Below are 23,200 nucleotides of genomic sequence, written 5' to 3'. Positions count from 1 at the left end.
TTGTCGGTCATTTAAAATATAGTAGTGTACGTATGTCAGTTTGGAGTTTGGGATCAATAATACTTATCTGCATCACATAACCAAACACATAATTAGGGAACCACCGGAAGAAGGGCTGCATAAACTCATGTGAGTCCTCTCCCTCAATGAGATGGGAATACAGGGGGGATATCTGGTTTGCTTCATATTCTTTTGGTTTGCTCACCCATGTTAAGAACACAGTACATACTACACAATTTGAGAGTTGCCTACTTCTTTTTTTCCACTGCCAACACAGAGATTTTTAAAATACGTTTCTCTTAGTTTTAGGTCTTCTATGGAAAAGCTTATCGTAAAAAGAAACTGACAACAGAACTCAAAAAGAAGAAAACCACCCAGTAAAAATGGGCAAAAGAGTTAACAGGCCTGGAAGGAAGGTACATGAATGGGAAGTAAGCACATGAAAAGATGTTCAGAATCATGTAGACGTTAGAGAAATGCCAATTCAAACCACAGCGAGTCATGGGTACTCTAATAACGTCTAAAATGAAGAAGACCGACTCTCCCAAGTGTTGGCAAGGATGTAATGCAAGCAGAACTCGCCTGCAGCTGGTGGGGATGTAACGGTGCAACCATTTTGGTGAGAAACAGTTTAATACATTCTTAAAAATTAAAACCCCATGTACTGCATGACCTAGGTATTTTTACATGTAGGGATTGACTGAAGAAGAAAAAAATGCAGCAAACGTCCCTTCAGAGATTTGTATGTGACCATGTATAGCAGCTTTATTTTTAACAGTCCAAACTAGAATCAACCTAAGTATCTATCAACAGGTGAATGGATGAGCAAACAACTGTATGGCCATAGATGGAATATCACTCAGCACTGAACAGAAACTAATTACCGGTTCCTGCAACTTCACCAACTTGTAAATGCACTAAGCTAAATGAAAGGACCAAGATATTCCTTTTTTTCCAATAAGATTTACTATAAAATAAATACATATACACACATATTAAAATATGTGTTGAAAAAATAATAAGCAACAGGATATATTGTACAGCACAGACAAATAGAACCATTAGTTAGTAATAGCTTTAATCAGAGTATTATCTATAAAAATACTGAGTCACTATGTTGTAACCTGAAAATAATGTACCATTGTACATCAAATATTTTTTTAATTGTACAAAAAAACAACAACAAAAAGAAAGAACCAATAATTAAAATGCTGTATAAAGTATGACTCCATTTATATGACAATCCAGAAAAAATGAACTACAGAGAGGGGCAACATATAAAAATGGTCACTAGGGTTTGATGTAAGGAGAGGGGCTGGGTTCCGAGGGGGCAACACAAGGGAATTTCGGAGGGTGATAGAACTATTTCGTATCTTGAGTGGGCGGTGGTTACAGGATTCTGCATTTGGCATAACTCAAAGAACTGTACACCCGAAAGAGACAATTTTACTGTTCATAAATTAAAGTTAAATAAATGACCTCATAAAGAAGACTAAGAATGTCACCAGAGAGCCTGGAATACATCCTTACCAACTCCTCTATGATGCCGAGATTAGAAAAAATAAGAACAGCATCTGTTGATTATTTTCTGAAAGTCCTTAAAAATATGCTGAGAGAGGTCACAAGAATTTTTGCTAAACCCAGTAGAACTCGCTGTTATGTAACAACAATCTTACCCAATCGCCCACACTCATCTTCTCACCCCATGCCCCTCTGCTAATCAAGGCATTCAGTCCAGTCCATCAGGCTTTACCGAGCATCCACTGCACGACTGGCGCTGGTGCAGGTAGCGAAAGTGAAAGTGAAAGTTGCTCAGTCGCGTCCGACTTTTTGAGACCCCATGGACTATGCAGTCCCTGTAATTCTCCAAGCCAGGATACTGGAGTGGGTAGCTGTTCCTTTCTCCAGGGGATCTTCCCAACCCAGGGATCAAACCCAGGTCTCCCACTTTGCAGGTGGGTTCTTTACCAGCTGAGCCACAAGGGAAGCCCAAGAAATTGGAGTGAGTAGCCTATCCCTTCTCCAGTAGATCTTTCTGACCCAGGAATCAAAACAGGGTCTCCTGCACTGCAGGCAAATTCCTTGCCAACTGAGCTATCAGGAAATCCCAAGTGTGGCAAAGGTACTCGTAAAACAGGGCAGCTAAGGAAGGTCCCTGCTTGCAGGAAGCTGCCTTTCTACTTAGAGAAGTGAAATAAACAGATAATTTCTGAAAGGTGTGTGTTCTGAAGACAACAAAAGAGAGTGAGGAAGGAAGCAGGGGTCACCACTTTAAACACAGTGGTCAGGGAGGGCCTCTTTGAGAGGGTGACATTTGAGCTATTACCTTCTCCAGGGAATCTTTCCAACCTAGGGACCGAAACCGGGTCTTCCACACTGCCGGCAGATTCCTTACCATCTAAGCCATCAGAGAAGCCCCTCAGTGACAATCAGAGACGGCAGCAAACCCAAATCTGGAGGCAGAGCCTTCTTGCCAGAGGGACCAGTGAGCAGAGGCCCCAGGAAGAAAGGGGCTTGGGTGACTGAGCCCCAGAAAGGTCAGTGTGGGAAATGAGCAAGGAGGAAGCATCTTAAATCAGGTTGTCAGTGCTTTGCAGACCCTGAGTTACTCTACTACAGACTGCTTCTAATGACATGGGGCCTGAGGGCTATACATCTCCCACCCAATCTGATCTATGTTTGTAAAGGACCCATCTGCCTACTTCTCCAGGACATTCAGTTTTCGTCTTCTCTAGCTCAAGGGTTTGTTTCTTCATCCTCCTCAGCTCTGTGGCCTTAGACGGATCATGTTTACAGGCTGAGTCTCAGTTTCCAGGTCTGTAAAATGGTGACACCAGATACTATGGACGGCCTCCACCTATGGGTTCAAGCTGGCAGTTAAAATCTGACTCCCTGGCTAACTGCAGTCTCATTCCTATCCTCACCCTCTCTCTAGGACGTGGCCCCCATCAAGCACCTTCCCTCCCTCTGACGTTTTCAACCTCAATCTCAGCACAGGTCCACTGCCCACTTCAGACCTTACCTGTCCAGCAAAACCCTTACTCTGATCCTTCTGTTTCTTTGTGCCACCAACTCTCCCCTCGACCCCTGTGCCTCCACCATTGGACAGATGCATCCAAGAGTGAGCGCTGTCCCCTCGCCTCCAGGCTTCTCCTCTTCATCCCTAACCGACTCCTCAGCCAATCAATCTGAGTCCCATTCCCCATCTTTCTACAGAATTCCTTCCTGAAAACCCACCAGCCCCAACTATTCGGCCTAATTCCTGGTCGTCTCCACCCTCTCTCTGGGTTTTGAAACATCATCTCCCACTGGAAGGAAAGCTCTGTTACTAACTGCTTTGAATAAGACTGCAAGAGGTATACAATCTCTCTGGGCCTTAGTTTCATTATTCGTGCCGGCAGAGGGCTGGATTTAGAGACAGCCTTGGGGCCCTTCTAATTTGGAAGTTCTAGGCTGCCATGATTCCTCCCTTTGGTATCCATGATGCAACACCTGATTGTCAAAACAACACCCGTGTTCTTTATTAGCATCTGTTGCTCATCTCCTACATGGCGTTCAGTTCCTCCAAACTCCTAGCAAAGGCACCTCACACTATACTGAGTCATGTATACCTTTGCTTCTTGGATCGCACCGACGCTGCCCCTCCATGGCCATGTCTATAAGGAGGCCTTGCACACCCCCATACCAGCATTTCTACCTCTACAGAGAACTCCTCCAGTTAGAAGTGGTCTGGAATGTAAAACTCAGATAACCAAGATAAATTCATCACTTCTTCTTGACCTCTCCATTTCTCTTTAACTGCTCATCATCCTCCATGATGGTCAAGCTCATAACCTGTGAGTTTTCACTGACTTTCCACATATCTTTCCCCTTGTACTCAAATATCAACTCCTTTACTGAAAGTGTGTGCTAGTCGCTCAGTCGTGTCTGACTCTTTGGTACCCCATGGACTGTAGCCCTCCATAATCCCCTGTCTATGGAATTCTCCTGGAATGGGTTGCCATGCCCTCGTCCGAGGAATCTTCCTGACCCAAGAATCGAACCCAGTATCCCACACTGCAGGCAGATTTTCTAACGTCTGAGCCACCAGGGAAGCCTCAACTCCTCTACAATTCATCCTCAATGATTTAATTCTAATGTCATTAGGCCATACATAGTACAGCAGAGACCTTAGTGCGGGGTAGGGGCCCATGGTGGGGCAGCAAGCCCCAGGCAGAGAGTCAAGAGTCCCACCCAGGAAGGGGGAAACCACGTGCTCCCTGGTTCAGTGCAGGGTCTTATAACTCAAGGAGTGTAAGGACATCCCAGTAAGGAGAGTCAAGGCCCAAGTTTAGAAGAAGGGCATCCAGGGAGGGCGGAGGGGGTGTGGCCCTGTGACCTTGAATGTGGAGTTAATTCCAATCACAGACAGGAAGGTGTCTGCGGGCATGGGCAAATTCCCTGAAGAAAGGGGTGACTCCAGGCCTGAGGAAGTAAAAGGACAAAGTGGGCCTAAAGCAAGGTGGCCCTCAGAGAAGTGATGGGAACACTGCAAAATCGTCACAGAAACCAGCATGGATGAGTTCCCACTGGCGAAATCAGGAACAAACTGAATATCAAAAATAAGGGCAGTACGAGGTTATAATTGACTGCTTAAAAGAACAGTGATGCCCCAAAGTGAAAGCCGCTCAGTCCCGTCTGATTCTTTGCGACCCCATGGACTATACAGTCCATGGAATTCTCCAGGCCAGAATACTGGAGTGGGTAGCCGTTCCCTTCTCCAGGGAATCTTCCCAACCCAGGGACTGAACCCAGGTCTCCCGCGTTGCAGGCAGATTCTTTACCAGCTAAGCCACCAGGGAAGCAACAAAAGAAAGTGAAAGTGAAGTCACTCAGTGGTGTCCGACTCTGCGACCCTGTGGACTGTAGCCCACCAGGCTTCTCCGTCCATGGGATTTTCCCAGGCAAGAGTACTGGAGTGGGTTTCCATTTCCTTTTCCAGTGGATCTTCCCAACCCAGGGATCGAACCTGGGTCTCCCGCATTGTAGGCAGACGCTTTACCGTCTGAGCCACCTATGGCTAATTTAATGAATACAAAAATGCAATGAGGACTGGGATGTGTATACAACTTCAAAGTACTGCTCCTCCAAATAGCTCCTAATTGCAAAGGGCAAAGAGTAACTTGACTGCGGGGAAGCCTGTCAGACAACACCTGGATGGAGCGCTGCAGATGGGCAATAAAGGCACGAAGGGAAATGGCTTGGCATGCGGCAGGAAGCAGGAGGAGAATACAGCCTGCTGTCTGTGGTCCTCCTGCCTAGGGGGCAGCACCAGAACAGAAACCTGAGGAAATAAGGACAAACCCAAATCGAGGGACTTTCTACTAAAGGGCTGGCCTGTCATCCCCTAAAGTCAAGTCATGAAATCTAGAAAAAGACAGGGAACTGTCCTAGACTGAGAGGGACTAGAGTCCTGACAGCTGAAAGCACAAAACACAATTCTGCACCAGGGTCCTTTCACTGCGAAAGATATTATTGGGACAACCGGCAAAACCAGAAATCAAGATGCCAGTAACTTTTTCATTTTTAAAGTATCTTTATCTGGCTGCATGGGATCTTGAGTTGAGGCATGCGGGATCTAGTTCTCTCACCAGGGATCGAACCTGGGCCCCCTGCACTGGGAGCTTGGAATCTTAGCCACTGACCACCAGGGAAGTCCCCCAGATATCACTAACTTAATGTTACTTTCTGGCTTTCAGTGGCTGTATTGTGCTTATGTGCGAGACTATCCTTGTTCATCATTCTTTGTAATGGCCTCCCGATTTTTTTCTGTGTCTGCGACTATTTTTAAAAAACGTCATTACATAAAAATCAACTGCTACAAAGTCTTCTATAGTACATCACACATACCCCTTTCTTCCACCAGCTCTGACATCCTCACTTCAGAGACCCAGTTCCTTCCCATCCTCCAGCACTGTTACAGTAACTTCTTAACAAGGCTCCTTAGGCTCCAATCCACCCTACAACCATTGCCTAATTAAGGTTTTTCCCAAGTGCACTTCAGCTCAGGCCGTTCCCTGCGCCAACATTTCAGTAACTCCTCATTACCTGCCAAATTAAGTACAAACTTCTTCATGTGACTTTCAAGTTCCATGGGCTTCTAGTTCCAACTGAGCTCTTCTGGGCCGTCTTTCCCCAAGTCCCCCATATCACAGCCAGCCATACAGCTGGGCCACACTCAGGGCTTTCTGCCGATCCAGGCTCTGCTCATACAACTCCCTTCACCAGGAAGTGTCCCCCCTGCTCAATCCCGTGCAAATTTCTCAAGACTAATGATAAATACTAACTCTCATCCTCCCATCTTCCTATTTTCCAAATCTTGCCCAGATCCTTTCCTGTTGGAACACTCAAAGTTGGTTTTGTCCATTACAAACCTTATTTCATTCTATTTTAGGTCATGATTTTTGTATATTTATTTCAACAATTTTTAAGATATTAAGGTGGAAATACATGTCAATCAAAGTACCCATCACTGATAAACTAAGTCATGGTCACAGCTGTGAATTCAAAGGACCAGTTATCAGCTCACATCAGTCTCCCTTGGGTATTAACTTTGTAAGTATCCAAATTACTTTTTGTTTATCTTCTTTTCCTTCCTTGGACTAGAGTGTTCTATTCCTTGCATAAATAAAAATTTCTCCCTATTTTCTACATAGAAATTTTGGCCTTGGCCATACCACTGACAATCGTAAATCCAGAGGTTTCCAGAGTATTAATTAGGTAACATGTTCATACATATATTTACATTTTAACTTCATCATTGCCTTATTATATAAAAAAACAACATAAAACTCTTAAAACTGAAAACAAAGCCTATATTTGACAAGTTTAAAACTCAAAATTTTTAAATTTAAGATTAAGACACTATCCATTTAAACACACTTATATTTCCTGGATACTAATAAATTTTGGAATGCAGTCCACAAAGATATACAATTTAATGACTATATTTGAATGGATTCAAGAAATCAACGTTTTTTTCTCTCAGTCTGAATTTAGTAAATGAAAGAAAATAAATTACTTAGCAGCAGAGATGAAATTTTATCAGTTGTATGAAAGTACAGCAACAGTTGAAAGTCTGGGAAAGCAAGCATTATTTTGGAGAAAAAAATTAATGATATCAGGGGAAGTGAAGTAATACGCCTAAATTACTGGTGATCAATAGAACATCTGCTCTTACTCTAAACATTACAAGGATAGGAAAGATCAGGCACACCCAGAATTTCAATATTGCGAAAGGAATCAAATCCATAAATGATACGTATCTAGGTCCTAGATTCAGCATGTCACTGCTATGTATGAGAACTGCTTTAAGTTGAATAATTTGAGTTTATTTAACTGAAACCAGGGCTTTTATCTTCACTTTACGTAGGAAGTAAACAGTTTTAAATAGAACAACACTTTAGATGATAAAAGGTGAACACACTGACATATAAATCTGGGATACTTGTGAAAAGCAAAATGTAAGGAAGGACACTGCATAGTGATTTGCTTAATTAAAGAGGAATAAGGGGGTTTTCCCCCATAAAATTATCACTACTTCTACCGGAAATACCATAAATGAATGAAAGTGAATGAATCATCAGAAGAAGCGAGTCTCCTTTTAAACCATTTCTAAAAATACTATTTAGAACACTAACCTGGAGAAATTCTAAGCACACTAGCCATTTCAAAATCAAAACATTATGAGACAAATAAGAAAAAGAAAGTGTCCATGCCTTCATTTCCAAATGACCTAAGTTATTCTGTAATGGATTTATTATAGAAATAATCACCAATAATCAATTTCTCCCTTCCAAAACCCACCATTTTTCAAACTTTGCATTGCGTGAAGATACTTCTATCTCAATGGTTTATTTACAGAAGTTTACTGACAGACATGGTAAACTGTAACAAACTCCTTGGATTCTGAAGCTTTTAGCTTATTACGGGAGATGGGTATTGAAAACCTTCAGGGATCACTGGGAAAAAGAGAAACCCAACCGGAGGTTATCACGAAATTGTTTCCTTCTATCACGGAAAAAAAAAGTGCAGTTTATATTAAGATAAATTCCTGATTACGTGTCTTGAAACCTACGAGAATGTGCCCTTTGAAACAGTGAACTTTATATTCGAACGTTTAAGTCAATGTTAGCACTGTGTTATGATGCTATCAAAGTGACTATGACCATTGCCATAAACACCCAGTGTTATGTCAACAGACTAACCCTGCTTCCAAAAGGAATATTGCAAATTTAAAAGAACAGGAAACTCATCATATAAGTGTCAAGTTTTATGAAAGGAAAAGTTCTGATTTGAAAATAGAATGGCTTTTCCAAGCAAAATGATAGGTCACCCTCACTCATCCTTACTTTTAAATGATAATGATATTTTTCTATTACAACTGCCCTGGAAACTACAGAGCTGAACTGGTGATTAAGATAAACTTGAAACCAGACTAGTAAATATGTGAAGGGATTTTTCTATTTTCATTCTTAACATACACGACTCCAAGGAAACTATACAGACACTCAGTAGGGTGGCTGGCGGTCCTCGGAGAGCATCTCAGTCAACTTACTTTCTCTCAGATGAAGAAACGGAGGCTAAGAGACGCTGCCACTCACTCAAGTGCACAGCTCCGTCTCTGTCCAAGTGCGCAGGGGACCCTCCATCTGTATGACCAAACCAGGTCCAGCGTCTACCGCAGAGTTTTATGTCAACTTTCATTGTCATATATTGGGATGGCCAAAATGTTAGTTTGAGTTTTTCCTATAAGATGGTACAAAAACCGGAACAGACTTTTTGGCCAACCCTGTCCTTCTCTGTGTGGCAAGCAAGACAATCCACCTGCTGGAAATTCTGAGAGCTGCCTCTGGTCACACTCTCAGAGAACATCCACAGGCTGCAGTAGATACACTCTCCGTGGCCTTCACTTCAGTCAGCTTGAAAAATTCACCTGGATGAGAATCACTGTCCTTGCAGGGACAAGGCACCCCTTCTTCAGCATAACATTCAATTAAGCTAAGGCAAATAACATAATATCCTCTTTCTGCATGAACCGCCAAAGTTTTATAGGCTAGACCAACAGTACTCAACGTCTGAGTCTCAGGATGTCTTTCCACTCTTGGAAATGTGTTGAGGTCAAGATCTTTTGTTTATGTGTATTCTATCTACTGATATTTACCTTATTACAAATTAAAACGAGTACTTCTTTTTAATCACTTAAAATAAGTCATCACACCTTAACGTAAACATGCATATGTGAAAAGAAAAAACAAACAAACAAACAACAACTTGTGTTTCCCAGAACGAAAAACTTTTGCAAGTCTATTGTCTCACCTAATAGACGACAGACAGATTCTCATATCGACTTCTGTGGTTAGTGTGTGGTGATGTGTTTTGGTTCAAGTATATGAAGAAAATCTGGCTTTACACTGTTATGTTGTTGAAAAAAGGAGAAGTATTTTAATGGTTATCTCAGATCAGTGGAGATATGATACTTCAGTACAGTGGAAATGGACAGTCAGGGGTTTCTTAAAGCTTAGTTGCCACACGGAATCTGAAACTGTATCAGTGAACTTTTCATGAACTATTTTAGAAAAACCATTGGTCTATCTTCCATTTTGCATGGCTCATCTACAAATGCACAATTTTTGAGTTTGTGGCCCTCCTGGATAAGGTCTCAGAAATCCCAAACCATACTTTGACATTTACTAGAAAACAGAGTTCAACCTAAAGATAAAGAATGTTATGAAACTTAGAAGCAGTTACAAACTGCCTTGATCCTTTATAATCTTTAATTCACTAATCTGACATTACCTGGAATGAGGTAACATCATCATAAATTATAAAGTAGGCAGAAAAGTTGGATTTTGGTCCCAAAATCACAAAACAAGAAGCCAATAATGAAGCTTGGATGAGGTTAAATTCAATATTATAAAATGTAGACTGAAATCCAGAAAAAAAGTCTGTGTTTCCTCTGAGAATGATCAAAACAAATAGACTTGGGTAATATTCACCAGGAAAAGCTGTAAGGAATTAGTAATCTAATTAAAGCAGTAATCTAAAACTTTACAACACCCCAGTTTCCCACAAAGGCACAGGAGGCTCAAAGTCACCAATTCATTGGAATGTGTAAGGCGAGGGGTCCCAAGACCACCAAGAGGGGCATCAGGAGTTGAGTCCGGCAAAGACAAAACAGTATAAATAGGATACAGAACAACTGGAAGAGAGTTAATGATTTTAGCTAGCATCTGGCTAGTGTTTCTACCAGAAATATCATTACCCAAAGCAACGGTCTTCAAAACTAAAAGAGCATAAATAGAAACGTAGAGTGCCTAGCTATAAAAAGGTAGAAATTAATCACAGGAATTTATCAACAACTATTTCCTTACACTTTGTACATTTCTTTAAAAGACTGTATGGAATTTCATTTAATGTACAAAAGAGAACACTAAAAGAAATAGAAACTAAAGGTTATGAACAATCCCATTAAATGCTAAGAGCAACTGCTGAAATGTATATAATACTCTATGATGCATGTTGTATTCCAGATGATAGTCAAAGGGCTTCTCATAATTTAACTCATTGTCTTGACTACTGAATTCCCTTTTTACAGATGAGAAGACTGAAGGCCAGAGAGGTGAAGAGATGAGCATAGGGTCACAAAGCAGTTAAGCGGCAGAGCTGGGGATTTCAACCAGGGTAGCCATGCTCTTAACTACCAGGCCAAACTCCCTCCAACTAACCCACTACAAACATCACTTAACAAAAGTATCTACAGTGTGTGCAAACCATCCTTCTCAGAAAGGAAAGCAAAGCACCTGCTGAGCTTGGTTCTGACGAAAGCTATGCCATTTCAGCATTTGTGAGAGTTTAGAATTTAGGAGAGAGCAACAGTGTGAGTCTAGGATTAACTAGTCATGCTACTGAGAACTGTAAGAGCATGTAAGTCTCCTTTATGGAATGTGTTGCTTCCATAAAAGCAAGAGGAGTGAGGTATGAGTCAATGAAGAGGAAAAGGAAGCACAAATGAAAAGTTTTTGCTTTTGCTTCAGTAAAAAACCAAAGGAGAAAGAACACAGAATGCACGTCAATCTTACGTTTTGTTGATGGGAATGGACATTTTCACCACCAAACAAGTTTTTAAGGAAAATAGCCACATCTTCCTAGAAGCCTCTGTGAACTATATCTAGGAAATCTATTCTTTATATGTTCAATAAAGGGATCATTGACCATATCCAGGTAATAAAAACAGTACTGAAGCAAAGTCCAACATAAGTATTCACTGTATTACTTAGAACCACCCTTTACAGTCATATCTGAAACCTCTTCCTTGTTTTTTCTAAATATATACAATATGCTATCTACAAGAAGGAAAGCCAAGAAGATATTTTACAGTAAGTAAAGTATGTCTCCTTGCAGATCTTAAAAGTTATAAATATACCAATCTTAAACTGCAGTGACATACTTCACTTCCAAAGAGTAGGAAAGCAAAACGGGCCACTTAGTAATTTTAGATGTGCTGAGTCTTTAAAAAGCTCTCCAGAGTTAAGGAAATGATTTATTTGTGCTGAAGACCACAACTTACATACGATTAACCAATCTAGAAAAAGATGAAAACGGTGGGGAGCTTGTGGGTAACAGATTTGGGGTTTCATTTCATTTTTCACAACCAATGAAGTGATTAATAAAGAAAACTCTGGGGAAAAAAAGACTTATGACCACAAAGAAAACAATTTAAAGCAATGTTAGTAAACCAGTATACAGCTAAAGAAAAAAAAAAAAAAAAACAAACCTAGCACTAGTCTGCTAAAGCATACGTAATAGCAGGCATTAGGAAACAAACTTATCTTAAATACCTACCTACCAGCAGCAATGCAGAAGGGGAAGAAGACCCATGTACATCACGTACACATGCTCCTTCCAAATCGATGGAAACATTTGAGACTCTCAAAATTTTTGGTTTCTCTATAGTGAAAGACAGGGAAGCCTGGAGTGCTGCAGTCCATGGGGTCACAGAGAATCGGATACAACTCAGTGACTCAACGACAGTACATTTCTAACACACCAACAAGCTAAAGGGTAAGCATACAATGACCATGCTCCAAAAGAAACAGGAGACTGAAATGTGTTTGAATATATCCACAGCAAAGATAATGCTAACCTTCAGCATTTCACACAGCCATGGTTTTTCAAAACTGGAGAAAAAGGCCGACTTACCTTGATACGTTTTCTGGAATGTATTCTAGGACCGGATATCCATCACTTCTTCTCGATGACAGGTCACTGTGTGATTTCCACGACTCCACCAAGGTATTGACGGGAGGGAAGGAACTCAGGTGTTGGAAAGATTGGTCTCTAGCTGATCGTGATAAAGATATTGTACCTTGAGCACCAATCCTATAGTGAAAGGACTGTCCACCTGAATTCACGCCAACGATGGCAGATGGAGGGATGCTGGCTTCTGGGTAGAAGCTCCCATCATCCGGTTCTTGTTTTATCCCCATGGGGAACCCGCTGCCTTCACAGTTACCATCGAAGCCCGGCACAGGTGGTCCTAAAATTCCTGATAGAGAATAATAGTCTTTATCATCCATAAAGGAAAAGTATGAGCCATCCATGAATGGAAAGGGGTTGATTGCTGGATTCCCTTTAAAAGAGGTGCCAGAACATGAATGCTTGGTTGACTCTTGTTTTATTGGTACTGAGAAGGGGGAATCAGAATTTATTTTGCTGTTTCCTCCTAGACACGAGCTGCTGAAAGCTCCGTCTGGCTCCGGCTTTATGTACTGGACAATGTTAAGCTGGCCAGCCACACCATGGGAGATGGCATTCTCTGTCTCCTCAGTCTTAGGAAAGGGGACCTCTTGAGCACCTTTCTCCTGGGTGTCTGGACTGGGAACCACATCTCGGGCTGCACTGGACCCCACTGGGGTGCCCGAAGCAGTGTAGCTGAAGGCGGTGCTTCCAGGGCTACAGATAGACCCCACAGTACTAGCGGCTGGGCTGGACAGCGTGGATCTGTTGTTTGTGTTGGAAGGGCTGGAAACGGAGCACCTTGAGTTGTTGATGTTTGCAGGGCTGGATACGCAGGATCGCAGAGTGACGTTATTAGGACTGGAGACCGGAGACTTCACGCTGCAGTGACTCGGGGGGCTGGAAATCGGGGATTTCATGCTACTCAACGGACTGGAGAGAGGTGAGCCCACGTTGCTGGCATGCGCTGGGCTGTGTGACCTGGAGCCCCGCGTCTCCACATTGGGGGAGCATGGCAGAGGGGTGCCCTGGGCGATGGGGCTGTGCACTGGGAAACTGCCGAAGCTGGCTGAAGTGGAGGACACACAGCTGATGCTGGCGGGGCTGCAACCCGAGGATGACAGGGTCAGAGGGCTGCAAACTGCCGGGCCCTTCTCGTGCCCTAGGATGGGGCTCTTCACCACATTGCGCATGACCCCGCCATTAACAGAGCCCCCAGAGTCGGGCAAGAAGGACCGCAAGGGCCTGCTCGCACCCCCCAGCGTGGAAGGACGGTGGCCGTTCTCTTTGTAAAATTTCACAAGCTGTTCGACGTTTTGATACATCTTTGCCGGACTCCCGCTTCCCTGTGGGTTCTGCTGATCATAGGCGTAGTCAGCCTCTCTCACGGAATCCATGTACAAGCCCATGGACTCGGCCACCGTGGCCGAAAGTTCCTTTGATTCCAGCTCGGTTTTTATGTCAGATGGTAAAATCCCGGACCGACTGTTGTCTTGCTGGAGGCAAGGGAGTAGTTCGTGTTTTTCTTTGCTGCTTCCTTGAGTACTGCTGTTTGGAATAGCACCGGAGACGCAGCGCACGTCGACGATCTCCATGTAGTTACTCTCGTCGGGCTGCTCCGTGGGTACGGGTCCCAGGGCAGGACGCTCTGCAGGCTGAGAAAGTTGACCCCACCGTCTTTCCATTTCTAGACCTTCAGGGAGACTGTGGTAGCCTTTGGTCTCCATAGCTAACATAAAAATTTATATTAAAAAAATCGAATTAGAGTCGTGGATAGCACAGTTACTCTAAAAGACATTCTGAAATTGTACTGACTGAGCTATAAGTACATATTCTACTGATGATAAGCAATACTTCCAGATATACTCAAGTTATTACCTTTTTAGGTGCTGATACAACAGAGTCCTGACTATAATTTGTCCAGAAGCCAGAATATAAGAAGCAATAAAACTATTTCCCATCTAAATAAAAGCAACATCTTTGCTATAATAGAGCAAGCAATAAAACTATTTTGCATCCAAGTAACATCTTTACTATATACTACAGCCTTTGGAGTTTGAAGGAAATTTTACATATAAAACATCTTTGCTATAATACAGCCTGTAGAGTTTCCAAAGAATATTTACAAATGTTAACTTATTTAATATGCAAAGTAATCCTGGGGACTCCTGATGCATCCAAAGAGGAAACTGAGGGTTTAACCAAGTGGGCAACTTGCCCAAGGTCAAAGACACAGTAAGTGACAAAGTCAGGTTTAAAACGAAATCTAATGCCAAAGTCTTTGGAGTCTTTCCAGCATATAGAAGCTGCTTTTCATAGCTAATATGTGACTTGATTAAAAAACAATGAGGAAATGTAATTAATGTTACCATTTCCCAATGTAAAGTCATCCCGTGAATGATCACAGGCAAGATAACTTGAGGATTATTTTCAAAACAGTAAGATTTTCGTAAAATAGATTTTGGTGAAGATAATTTAATGTCAATTCTGAACAGTGAAGAGTCATATATCCTGATTAATTAAGCTAGTCCATAACTCAAAGAGGCTGAATGACAAGTTGAGAATGTCAGGACTCTAGTCTGTATTTCAGTCCTGGCAAGGACTCTGACATGCGCCTGACCTAGTGGTAGCTCTGCTGAAAAGACTCCAGACAGCCAGTTTCATTCTCAACAGTTAATGGAGGAAGTCTGAGATGGGTCCTGACAATTTATGTGTTCATTCATTCAACAAATATTCACCAAGTGTGTGTTGCATCCTGGGCCTACAACTAGCCACTGAATCTACAGTGATGAACAAAACAGCCTCAATTCCCATCCTCAAGGAGTCCCCAGGATTGTTTTAGACATACTATTTTATCTACTGGCTCTCTCTATAAATTTATTCTATAGATAATCGTAACAGGCTGTATTTCTATAATTCTTATGCATGATATGGTTCAATGACCTATTACAAGCCTTTCACAGATATTAACGTACATACCCTTATAAATTACCCTACAAGATTGGCAGAAGTACTGTCCCAAATGATACAACTGGGGAAACCGAGGCAGAAGCTACACAGCAGAGCTGGAATTTGATCCCAGGTGTCTACACCAAGGTCTCTCAACCATGGCCCTACTGGGGGCCTGATAATGCTTTGTTGAGATCTCTCCTGTGCATTGTAAGATGTACAGCTGTATCCCTGACCCCTACCCACTAGATGCCAGTAGCATTCCTCCTGCCCTGCTGTGACAGCCCCAAATGCCTCCAGCCTTGCCAAAAGCCCCTAGGGGTGTGGGGAGGGGGGCCAAAATCACCCCTGGCTTGAGAAGCACCACTCTAAAGAAACATCTCTCAAAGAAAATTAATTCACTCAATAAAATTTCATTTGTGCATTTTCATGCATAGAACTCTTAAAATCTTTAACTACGCATTTTTCAAATCCTTTCAGGTGTATAAACAATCTCTGACCCAAATAAAGGTCCTGACCTAAAAGCTGCAGTTTCTGCAGTGCTGAACACAGATATTACTTCAGACCTCTCAGTCCTTTCCCCCACTCTGCCACTCACGATCTTCATCCACCCTACCCTCTTCTCATTAAAGAGACTAGGAAGACTTTTTGCTCCAGAAATTATATTAACATGGAAAAAATGATATAATGACTCTACTAAATAAATTGGCATCAGATATCACAGGGCTCTCTGGCAAAATTTAATGCCCAAATTGTCCGAAGATCATAATTACCTCTTACTTTTCTGTATTCCACACTAGGCTTTTAAGTTCCCAGAAGGAGGAAACTTTATCAGCTTTACCACTGCACCCCAAGATGACAGCATAGTACAAATAAAAAAATGTTAAACTATTATAAAATAATCAATACCCAGTAATTTGTGAACATTGAAATCTCCCAATTATGTAGCATGTTTTTGCTTAAAGAACATTATTCTATAAATTCCCAATCACAAAACAGTAGAAAGTAAGCCAAGTTATGAAGTCTGAGAAGGTAATCTGATAATTCCAGCAGGAAAAATTAGTGTGGATGAAAGCCAAGAACTGAATATAGTGAAATGGGACCAAAACAGCTAATACTGGCCTTTTGTACCTTACTGAAAAACCATTTAGTAATAGCCATGGGTTGAAAAATACCAGTAAATATGTGCTGCTTCTACTTCTAAGAATATTCAGCCTTCCCCATACCAAACTGGAACAGTATAGATAAGGTACAGATAGATACTTCAGTCCCAAATTCATCAAACCACAAGAAATGTGTCTATTCCTGTTTAAAACTGAACACCTTCTGTGTATCATCCCCCCATACCCCAATCCTATTCCTAAACCCACATTCCCTGTCTTGGTGAATTGTACCACCGTCTATTCAAATGCCCAGAAATCACCCCTGCCTTGGCACCCTTACTAAAGGTCTCCACAAGTTCATCCCTCCCCACTCCTACACCTACAGTCTCCCAGACAACAGGACCATCTGCCTTGAGTCTGAAGGATCATCGTCATCCAGACTTCTCTCCAAAAATTCTTTCTCCAAACTGTCTTTAGGAAAGGATGATCACTCACTGCCTGTTTTGAAGCTTCACAGTGGAAATTCACATGCTAAAACTCTTGGAAGTTCTAAGGTACAGAAACCCATTTCCTTTTTAATTCAGAGTTCCCTAAATAATTTGGCCACTGCACCTGTTTTCTTTTTTCTCACACAACATCTACTAATATGCGGAGGGACACTTTTCATCACTGTGCCTCAAGCCAGGAGCCACGTCTTAGATACATAAGGCTATATAAAGATTTGAAGAGAACCTTTACGAGAGCGCTGATAGGCAAGAACCATCTTAAAGCACTCTTACAAGGAAGTACCTTATCAGCTAATATCATGCAGCTGATCACAACTTTCCAAGTCTTGTTTGGCTAGCCTTGAACCCTCTTGACAATAACACAGACCAGCCTGGATTTCACCACATTATTGACAAGGCTATCATTAGAGAATTTGCAAAGGCTTTGCTGAAATCTACATTAGCTTTAAGACATTTTGATCTGTCAACCTAATACACCTCTCAACAAAGAATATAAAGGCTGGCAACCAACAGTAAAGAACCGAAGATATCTAGGGCTAGGGCTAGCACCTACATGGCTTCCACTGGAAATATTTTTAAGGATCAGGCTTTTAAAAAAATATATGATTATTGAAATATTTTATGCTGAATTCTCCCTATTATCTTTTCCTTTCTTTTTTTTAATGTACTTATTTTTAACTGAAAGATAAGTGCTGTACAATATTGTGTTGGTTTGTGCCATATATCAACATGAATCAGCCATAAGTATACATATATCCCCTCCCTTCTGAACCTACCTCCCACCTCCCACCTCCCACCCCATCCCACTCCTCTAGGTTGCCACAAGAGCCCTGGTTTGAGTTTACTAAGTCACACAGCAAATTCCCACTATCTATGTACATATGGTAGTGTGTAAGTTTCCATGCTATTCTGTCCTATATTATCTTAATTGATCTTCTCTATAAAACAAACGGATCAGTTAGGAAGTTATTTCCTATGTCGTCCAGGAAATCCAGGTTGTCTTTTTGAAACTGGCACAAGCTCCATGGCTTGAGCAGATTTTTAGTCAATCACTAGTGAATACTGAAAATATTAGTTGATGAATATGATCTTCATGGAACTTAATATCCAGAGGGAAAAGGTAAAGTTTTTGTTACTAAAGTATAAGATTAAACAGATATTGATATACAAATCTACTTATGTTAAATCAGGCTTGTCTCTCTTACAATGGAAACTATAACAGATACTCCCCTTGGGGCAAAGACAAAAAACATGAAGGTCCCTTAATATTCAGGCAAATGCCTCCTCTCTTAAAATGAAGGAACTTTCACACAGGGAAAGTAAGGAAAAATACTGACAGTTCTACCTTGTCATATATATGCTCTTAAACACTATTTTTGCAAAGGGAAAATCTGACTTTAAATTTTTATATTTTACAGACTCTGTTAAACTGCAGTTTCCCATAAGGAAGTAGTTCTTTTTGTTTGTTTGTTTCAGGAATATTAACAAAGAATCTTGCAAATTTATATTTTTTCCGAAAACAGTTTAACTTTTATAACCTCCCAAACACAGTTCCATTTCAAATGCATCATTTTCTATAGTTATCTGACTCTAATATTACATCCTCAAGACAGAACGTTAAGAATTTTATAATTTGTATTGGTTGCATAGTTGTAAAAGTTCACTGTAACTCTTTTGCTGTCATCCCTATTACTTAACTATAACCATGTTCCTTGTTTTAACAGATGAAATTAATGATAGAAATCAGCCCAAGGTCACCTAAGAGAGCCAGAGAACCAGTTAGAACTGAACACACCTGATTTCTATTCACTCACCTAATTCACTGAGCCACCTGATCGTTCCAAAAGCCCCAAACTAAACTATTTCTCCCTTAAAGGAAAAAGCTCCCCTTTTATTATTTTAAAAAAACTTCTTTCCTCAAGCATTTCCATAATAGCCTGTCATGAAGTCAAATCTAAAATGAAAACTTCCCAGAATTTCACAGATGGAGAATGCTGTTAGCATTACTATGTAAATATCATCAATAACAGCACCTAGAGAAATGCCAATTCAAATATGAAAATGCAATTTACTGCCTTTGAAATTCAGTGGTTTCCAAACTTGTCTGGTATCAAAGTTTTCCTAACTTCTATGTTATAACAAATACTTAAACCTTTTGGTGCCGTAAACCATTACGATTTAAACCTGGTCTTCTAAAATTCATTAGGAAAAGCTGTGCACCTAAATTCAGTAGCAGGGCACGGATGTCACCGAAAGAAGCTTCATCCTTTCTCTCCTGCTTTTAGAATTCGAACTGATGCCACATAAAGCATAATCTCTTTCAGGAGTTTCGTGAATCCTAAGGCACGGGAAATGCACGAATTTCCAGAGCCTCTTTCCTACAGAATCTGTCGGGATTTGTATCTCCTTCAATTGCCCTTTTTCCACTACACCTCTGGCTGAGATTTGGGTGCTTCCGCAATTTATAAAGGAAAGAAATATTATTCAAACGTCCTTTAAAAACTGTACAAGAAAAACGATCCGAAATTCATCTTTGGGGAAAGGGAAGGGTGAGAGACCTCCCACTGCCAAAGGCGGTAGAAAGCTGCTCGTTAGAGGGCATTTATCCAAAGTGGCCAAACTTTCCCAAAATAGTCCTCTGGCGGCCAAAGGGGGGGAAAGTGGAAAACCAAAACAAAACAACAAGCACACAGCACCCTACTGACAGTGCCTCCGGATTACGCAGCCACTTCTCCCTGCAAAGTGCACGCTCCCGCGCCGCGGCCACACGCAGAGCCGGGCAAGCGGCGCCCAGCCGCACACCCCTACACACCTGCCTCGGCCGGGGTCCGTCTCTCGGCGTCTACCTGTTGCAGCGCTCGCCAACGCCACGACACCCCTGCTGCGGAACCCCCCTAAATCCAACCACATCCAGGCCAGCGAGTGCAGCTCTCCCTGCAGCGGGAGAGCCCGAGGCAGCAATGCTCTTGCACCCAGGTGACTGCACGGGTTTCCTCAGAGCAGCCTGAAGTTGGCTTGCGTCTCACCCGTCCAATGACACCGCGGGCGCGGGGGGGTGGAAAGGAGGGGGCAGGGGCAGGGGCAGGGCTAGGGCGGGGGAAGCTGGGAGGGAGAGAGAAGGAGAGGGCGGGCGAAAGCCCGGAGGGGGAGTGGGCCAGCTTCAGGGCCGGCCCTTTTAAAAGCGGGTCACATGTCCAGATAAAAAGTTCAGGTTGCTATCCCGCCCCCTTGGGCCCTTTCCATTGGTCCGGGGGGAAGCAAGGCTCCACGCTGCACGGGTCAGGCGGGCTTCTCATTGGACAATCCAGGCTGTCAGTCACCAGGAGGACGACATGACTGATACAAAGTTGCTGCGACACAGCCTGGACTCGGCAGCTCCCTTAAAGCAGCAGAAGCGGAGGCCGCTCGGGGTGCAGGGCAGCGGCTACGCCACTAGGTACTCACGACTCGCTGCCCCCCCACGCCCCTCGCTTCACTACCCCAAACTTGCTCACGCCCACCTGGCTCTCCTCCTGGCCTACCCCAGGATGTCGGGAAAGACGCTTAAAGTCTGGGGACGCTGAAGAAGTCGGTTTTTAGAAAACCAGTCAAGGTGTCCTCCCTGATGCTCTCCACCTGCAGCGCCAGGTGAGCGGCAGCCCTAGCCCAGGCACCGCCCACAGCGTCCGCGCTCAGGGAGGGACCCTCAGTGGGCTTCTCCCGACTCCGGAGGTTCATTCCCCGCCCCACTCGTCAGTCTGCCGAGTTACCTCAACACAGCAGCCGCAGCGTCCGCTGCCAGCAAGCAAGAGGATCACGTTCCCACTCGAATTGAATTTCCTTGTTTTAACCGTGCGGGGAAAGCGAGTGATTTCAGTGCAGCCAAAGCCCTTTAAACACGGCTTCTCTCCCACCCCCACCCCCCTCCCCATCCTTACACCTCTGGCAGGGTCAAGAGCTGCAGCACTCCTTCCTTACAATTTTGTGGCTGTATTTATTGCTTTCGTATTGGATTTTTCCAGTAGTTCAATTTAAAAGAAAGCTGACCATCGAGGATAGTCACTTTTTAATAATGGGTGGGAGGGGGTGCACATCATTGGGAGAAACAATCAGGAGGGGGGAAGGAAACAAAACTGTTTTCTAAGGATCAAGCGTCTGCAAGAAGAAATTTCGGTTTCCCTCCAGCCGCCTCCACCTCGACTCTCCTCCCGCCCACCCCAAGGCTGTAGTTACTAAGCAAAAGGATGGGCTTCTTAACTTTGATTTCTAAGGACTTTGAGGCTCGGAGTGTGAGGCTCCGTTTTATATTCCTGGCTGGTCCAGAGTCAGCACCGGTGACGTACACACCTAAATCTGGTCCCCGGGCCCTTGGCGACCCGCAGCCCGGCGGCGGCAGCTGTGCGTCCTCCCGCCTCACCCGTGTCCCGCACCAGCCAAACTCGGAAGTGGGGTGGGGGGGGAGGGAGTTCACCCTGTGCCCAAAGGCCCCTCCTCTCCTTACAGTTCATTAAGCTTCGGAATTCCAGACCCCGAACCGAGGAAGACTCGAACTCTCAGTCGCTCCAGGTAGGGAACTCCCTGGCCGCGGGAGAGACGGCGGCGGCGCACAAGAACTGGTTGCGACCCCCCGACTCCTGTACTCAGCAGTCCCCGCTCTGAGTCCCCGCTCTGCGGGGGCGCCGGGAGTCCCCGCAAGTCTCCCAACTTTCCCGCGGGGCCCGAGGTCCTGCGCGCTCTCCGGGCCAAGCAAGGAGCCGGGCATCGATAGCTGCCGGGCCCGAGCGCAGACGGCCGGCAGGAAGGAGGGGAGTCCCGGACCTAGCGCCTGGGCACCCGAGGAGAAGACGGCTCCGCCTGCGCTGCCAAATTATTTATTATTAAAGGAATGGACGTGTCTCTTTTGCTAAGTTTTTACCACCTTTACGGAGGGCCAGTCTTGCCCTGGATCTCAGTTTCTTGCAAAATCTAGGTTAGAATCTTGCAGGGACTGGCCGCCACGATTGCTCGCCCGCCGCCCAACAACCCTGCCCGGAGGCGGCCGGGTGGGAACCTTGTCTCCTGCCCGCAGCCCACCTCGGCTTGCCAACCCGCGCCCTCTGCGCGGAACATGCCTTCCCCGGGGCCGCCCTGCGCTCCCCGGACCCCTCCCGCGGCTGTCAGCGCCAAGTGACTGTCGCTGAACACTCACCTTTTCTAGGACATGGTGGGGAGGCTGGGGCGCGGGGCGGGGGTTGGGTGGGGGCAACCAGGCTCCCGCTCCCGCCGCCGCCGCCGCCAGCAAGTCCGATATTAGCAGATCGGCGGTAAGGATGGAGAGGAAGAGACTCCCGGCAGTCGTCCTACTGACGGTGGGTAGAGCAATAGAGCCGTAGTGTTGTTACCCGGCAGGAGGAGACGAGGCGGCGGCGCCAAATCGCGCAGAGGGGGACGCGGGCGCCCGCCCGCCCCCAGCAGCGGCGGCGGCCCGGCCTTAGGCGGCGGGCCCTCTCTCGGGGCTGTCGGTCTCCCGGGCGGCGGCGGCTGCCTTGGAAGCCGGGAAGTTAGGGGGGTTGACCCCGCACCGGCCGCCCCGCAGCGGGCTCTCCGCGCCCCCTCCCCAGGCCTGGGGTGACCGGTGACAGCTCGGGCGGCAGAGCGTGTGAGTGTGTGTTTTGAGGGGGGTGGCCGTAGGGGGAGCCCTCTGTGCCGCGGCCCCCTTCCCGGGTCACACCCTCTGCAGAAGGAGCAGGCAGCCGAGCGTCCGGCCACCGTCTGGGGGGAAACCGGGCCGGGGGCGCCCGTGGCCCCCTCCCCAGCCTGGCCACTGGCTGCTAGGAGGCCGATGGCAAACGGAACCCCAGTGCACGTCACCCCACAGCCCTCCCCACGACTCCCCAAAGTCCAGCCCTGACCTCGCGCCCCCGGCCTCAGGTGCAGTTCCCAGCCGCCGGGAGGGGAGACGCGGTCTAGGGACCATGCGCGGGGGGCGGGAGGGAAAAGTTTCTTTTCCTGCTCCTCCGCTGCCCACCCGGAGAGGCTGCTCGTCTCTCCACCGCCCCCCCGCTTTTCTCCCCGGCTCGCCGCGCCTCTGCCCCACCCCCACCGTGGGGGGGAGCGCCGAGGAAGGACCGGGTGTCTGCGCGCGGGGGAGACTGGCGAGCAGCGGCGGTCGCCGGCTGTCCCCTCGCTCTGACAGCGCCCGGGCCGCCGCCGCCCGCTCCGCCGAGCGAGCCGAGGACGCGGCGGGGCGCCAGGCCCCCTCCCCCCGCCGCGCGCCGAGCCCCGCGCGCCCCCGCGCCGCCCCGCGCGCCCCCGCGCCCTCCTGCCGCTCCGGCGGACACCTACGCAGACGCGAAAGGGAAAGGGGGGCGACCGAGCCGGGAGGGCGGACGGCGGCGCCCGGGAGCG

The 23,200-nt window shown here is 45.3% G+C and overlaps 1 protein-coding gene across 6 annotated transcripts in view; it reads right to left on the bottom strand.

Moving 5' to 3' along the window:
• Positions 1-22,130, bottom strand: part of NR3C2 (nuclear receptor subfamily 3 group C member 2) — a 439,369-nt gene extending 417,239 nt beyond the window's left edge. For 2 of the 6 annotated variants that reach the window (XM_019977557.2, XM_070770129.1), the window contains exons 1-2: positions 19,647-19,972; positions 12,241-14,005 (exon numbers count right to left, since the gene is read on the bottom strand). In XM_019977557.2, coding sequence (XP_019833116.2) covers positions 12,241-14,003 — 1,763 coding nt within the window. In that variant the 5' untranslated portion in view covers positions 14,004-14,005; positions 19,647-19,972. Of the gene's footprint in view, positions 1-12,240; positions 14,006-19,646; positions 19,973-22,001 lie in introns of those variants that run through there. The other 4 variants (XM_070770130.1, XM_070770131.1, XM_019977560.2 and 1 more) reach the window with 4 other exon arrangements.
• Positions 22,131-23,200: the final 1,070 nt, after the last annotated feature.

This window comes from Bos indicus, chromosome 17 (assembly GCF_029378745.1).
Source record: "Bos indicus isolate NIAB-ARS_2022 breed Sahiwal x Tharparkar chromosome 17, NIAB-ARS_B.indTharparkar_mat_pri_1.0, whole genome shotgun sequence".
NCBI lineage: Eukaryota > Metazoa > Chordata > Mammalia > Artiodactyla > Bovidae > Bos > Bos indicus.
This window is presented reverse-complemented; position numbering and strand designations above follow the sequence as displayed.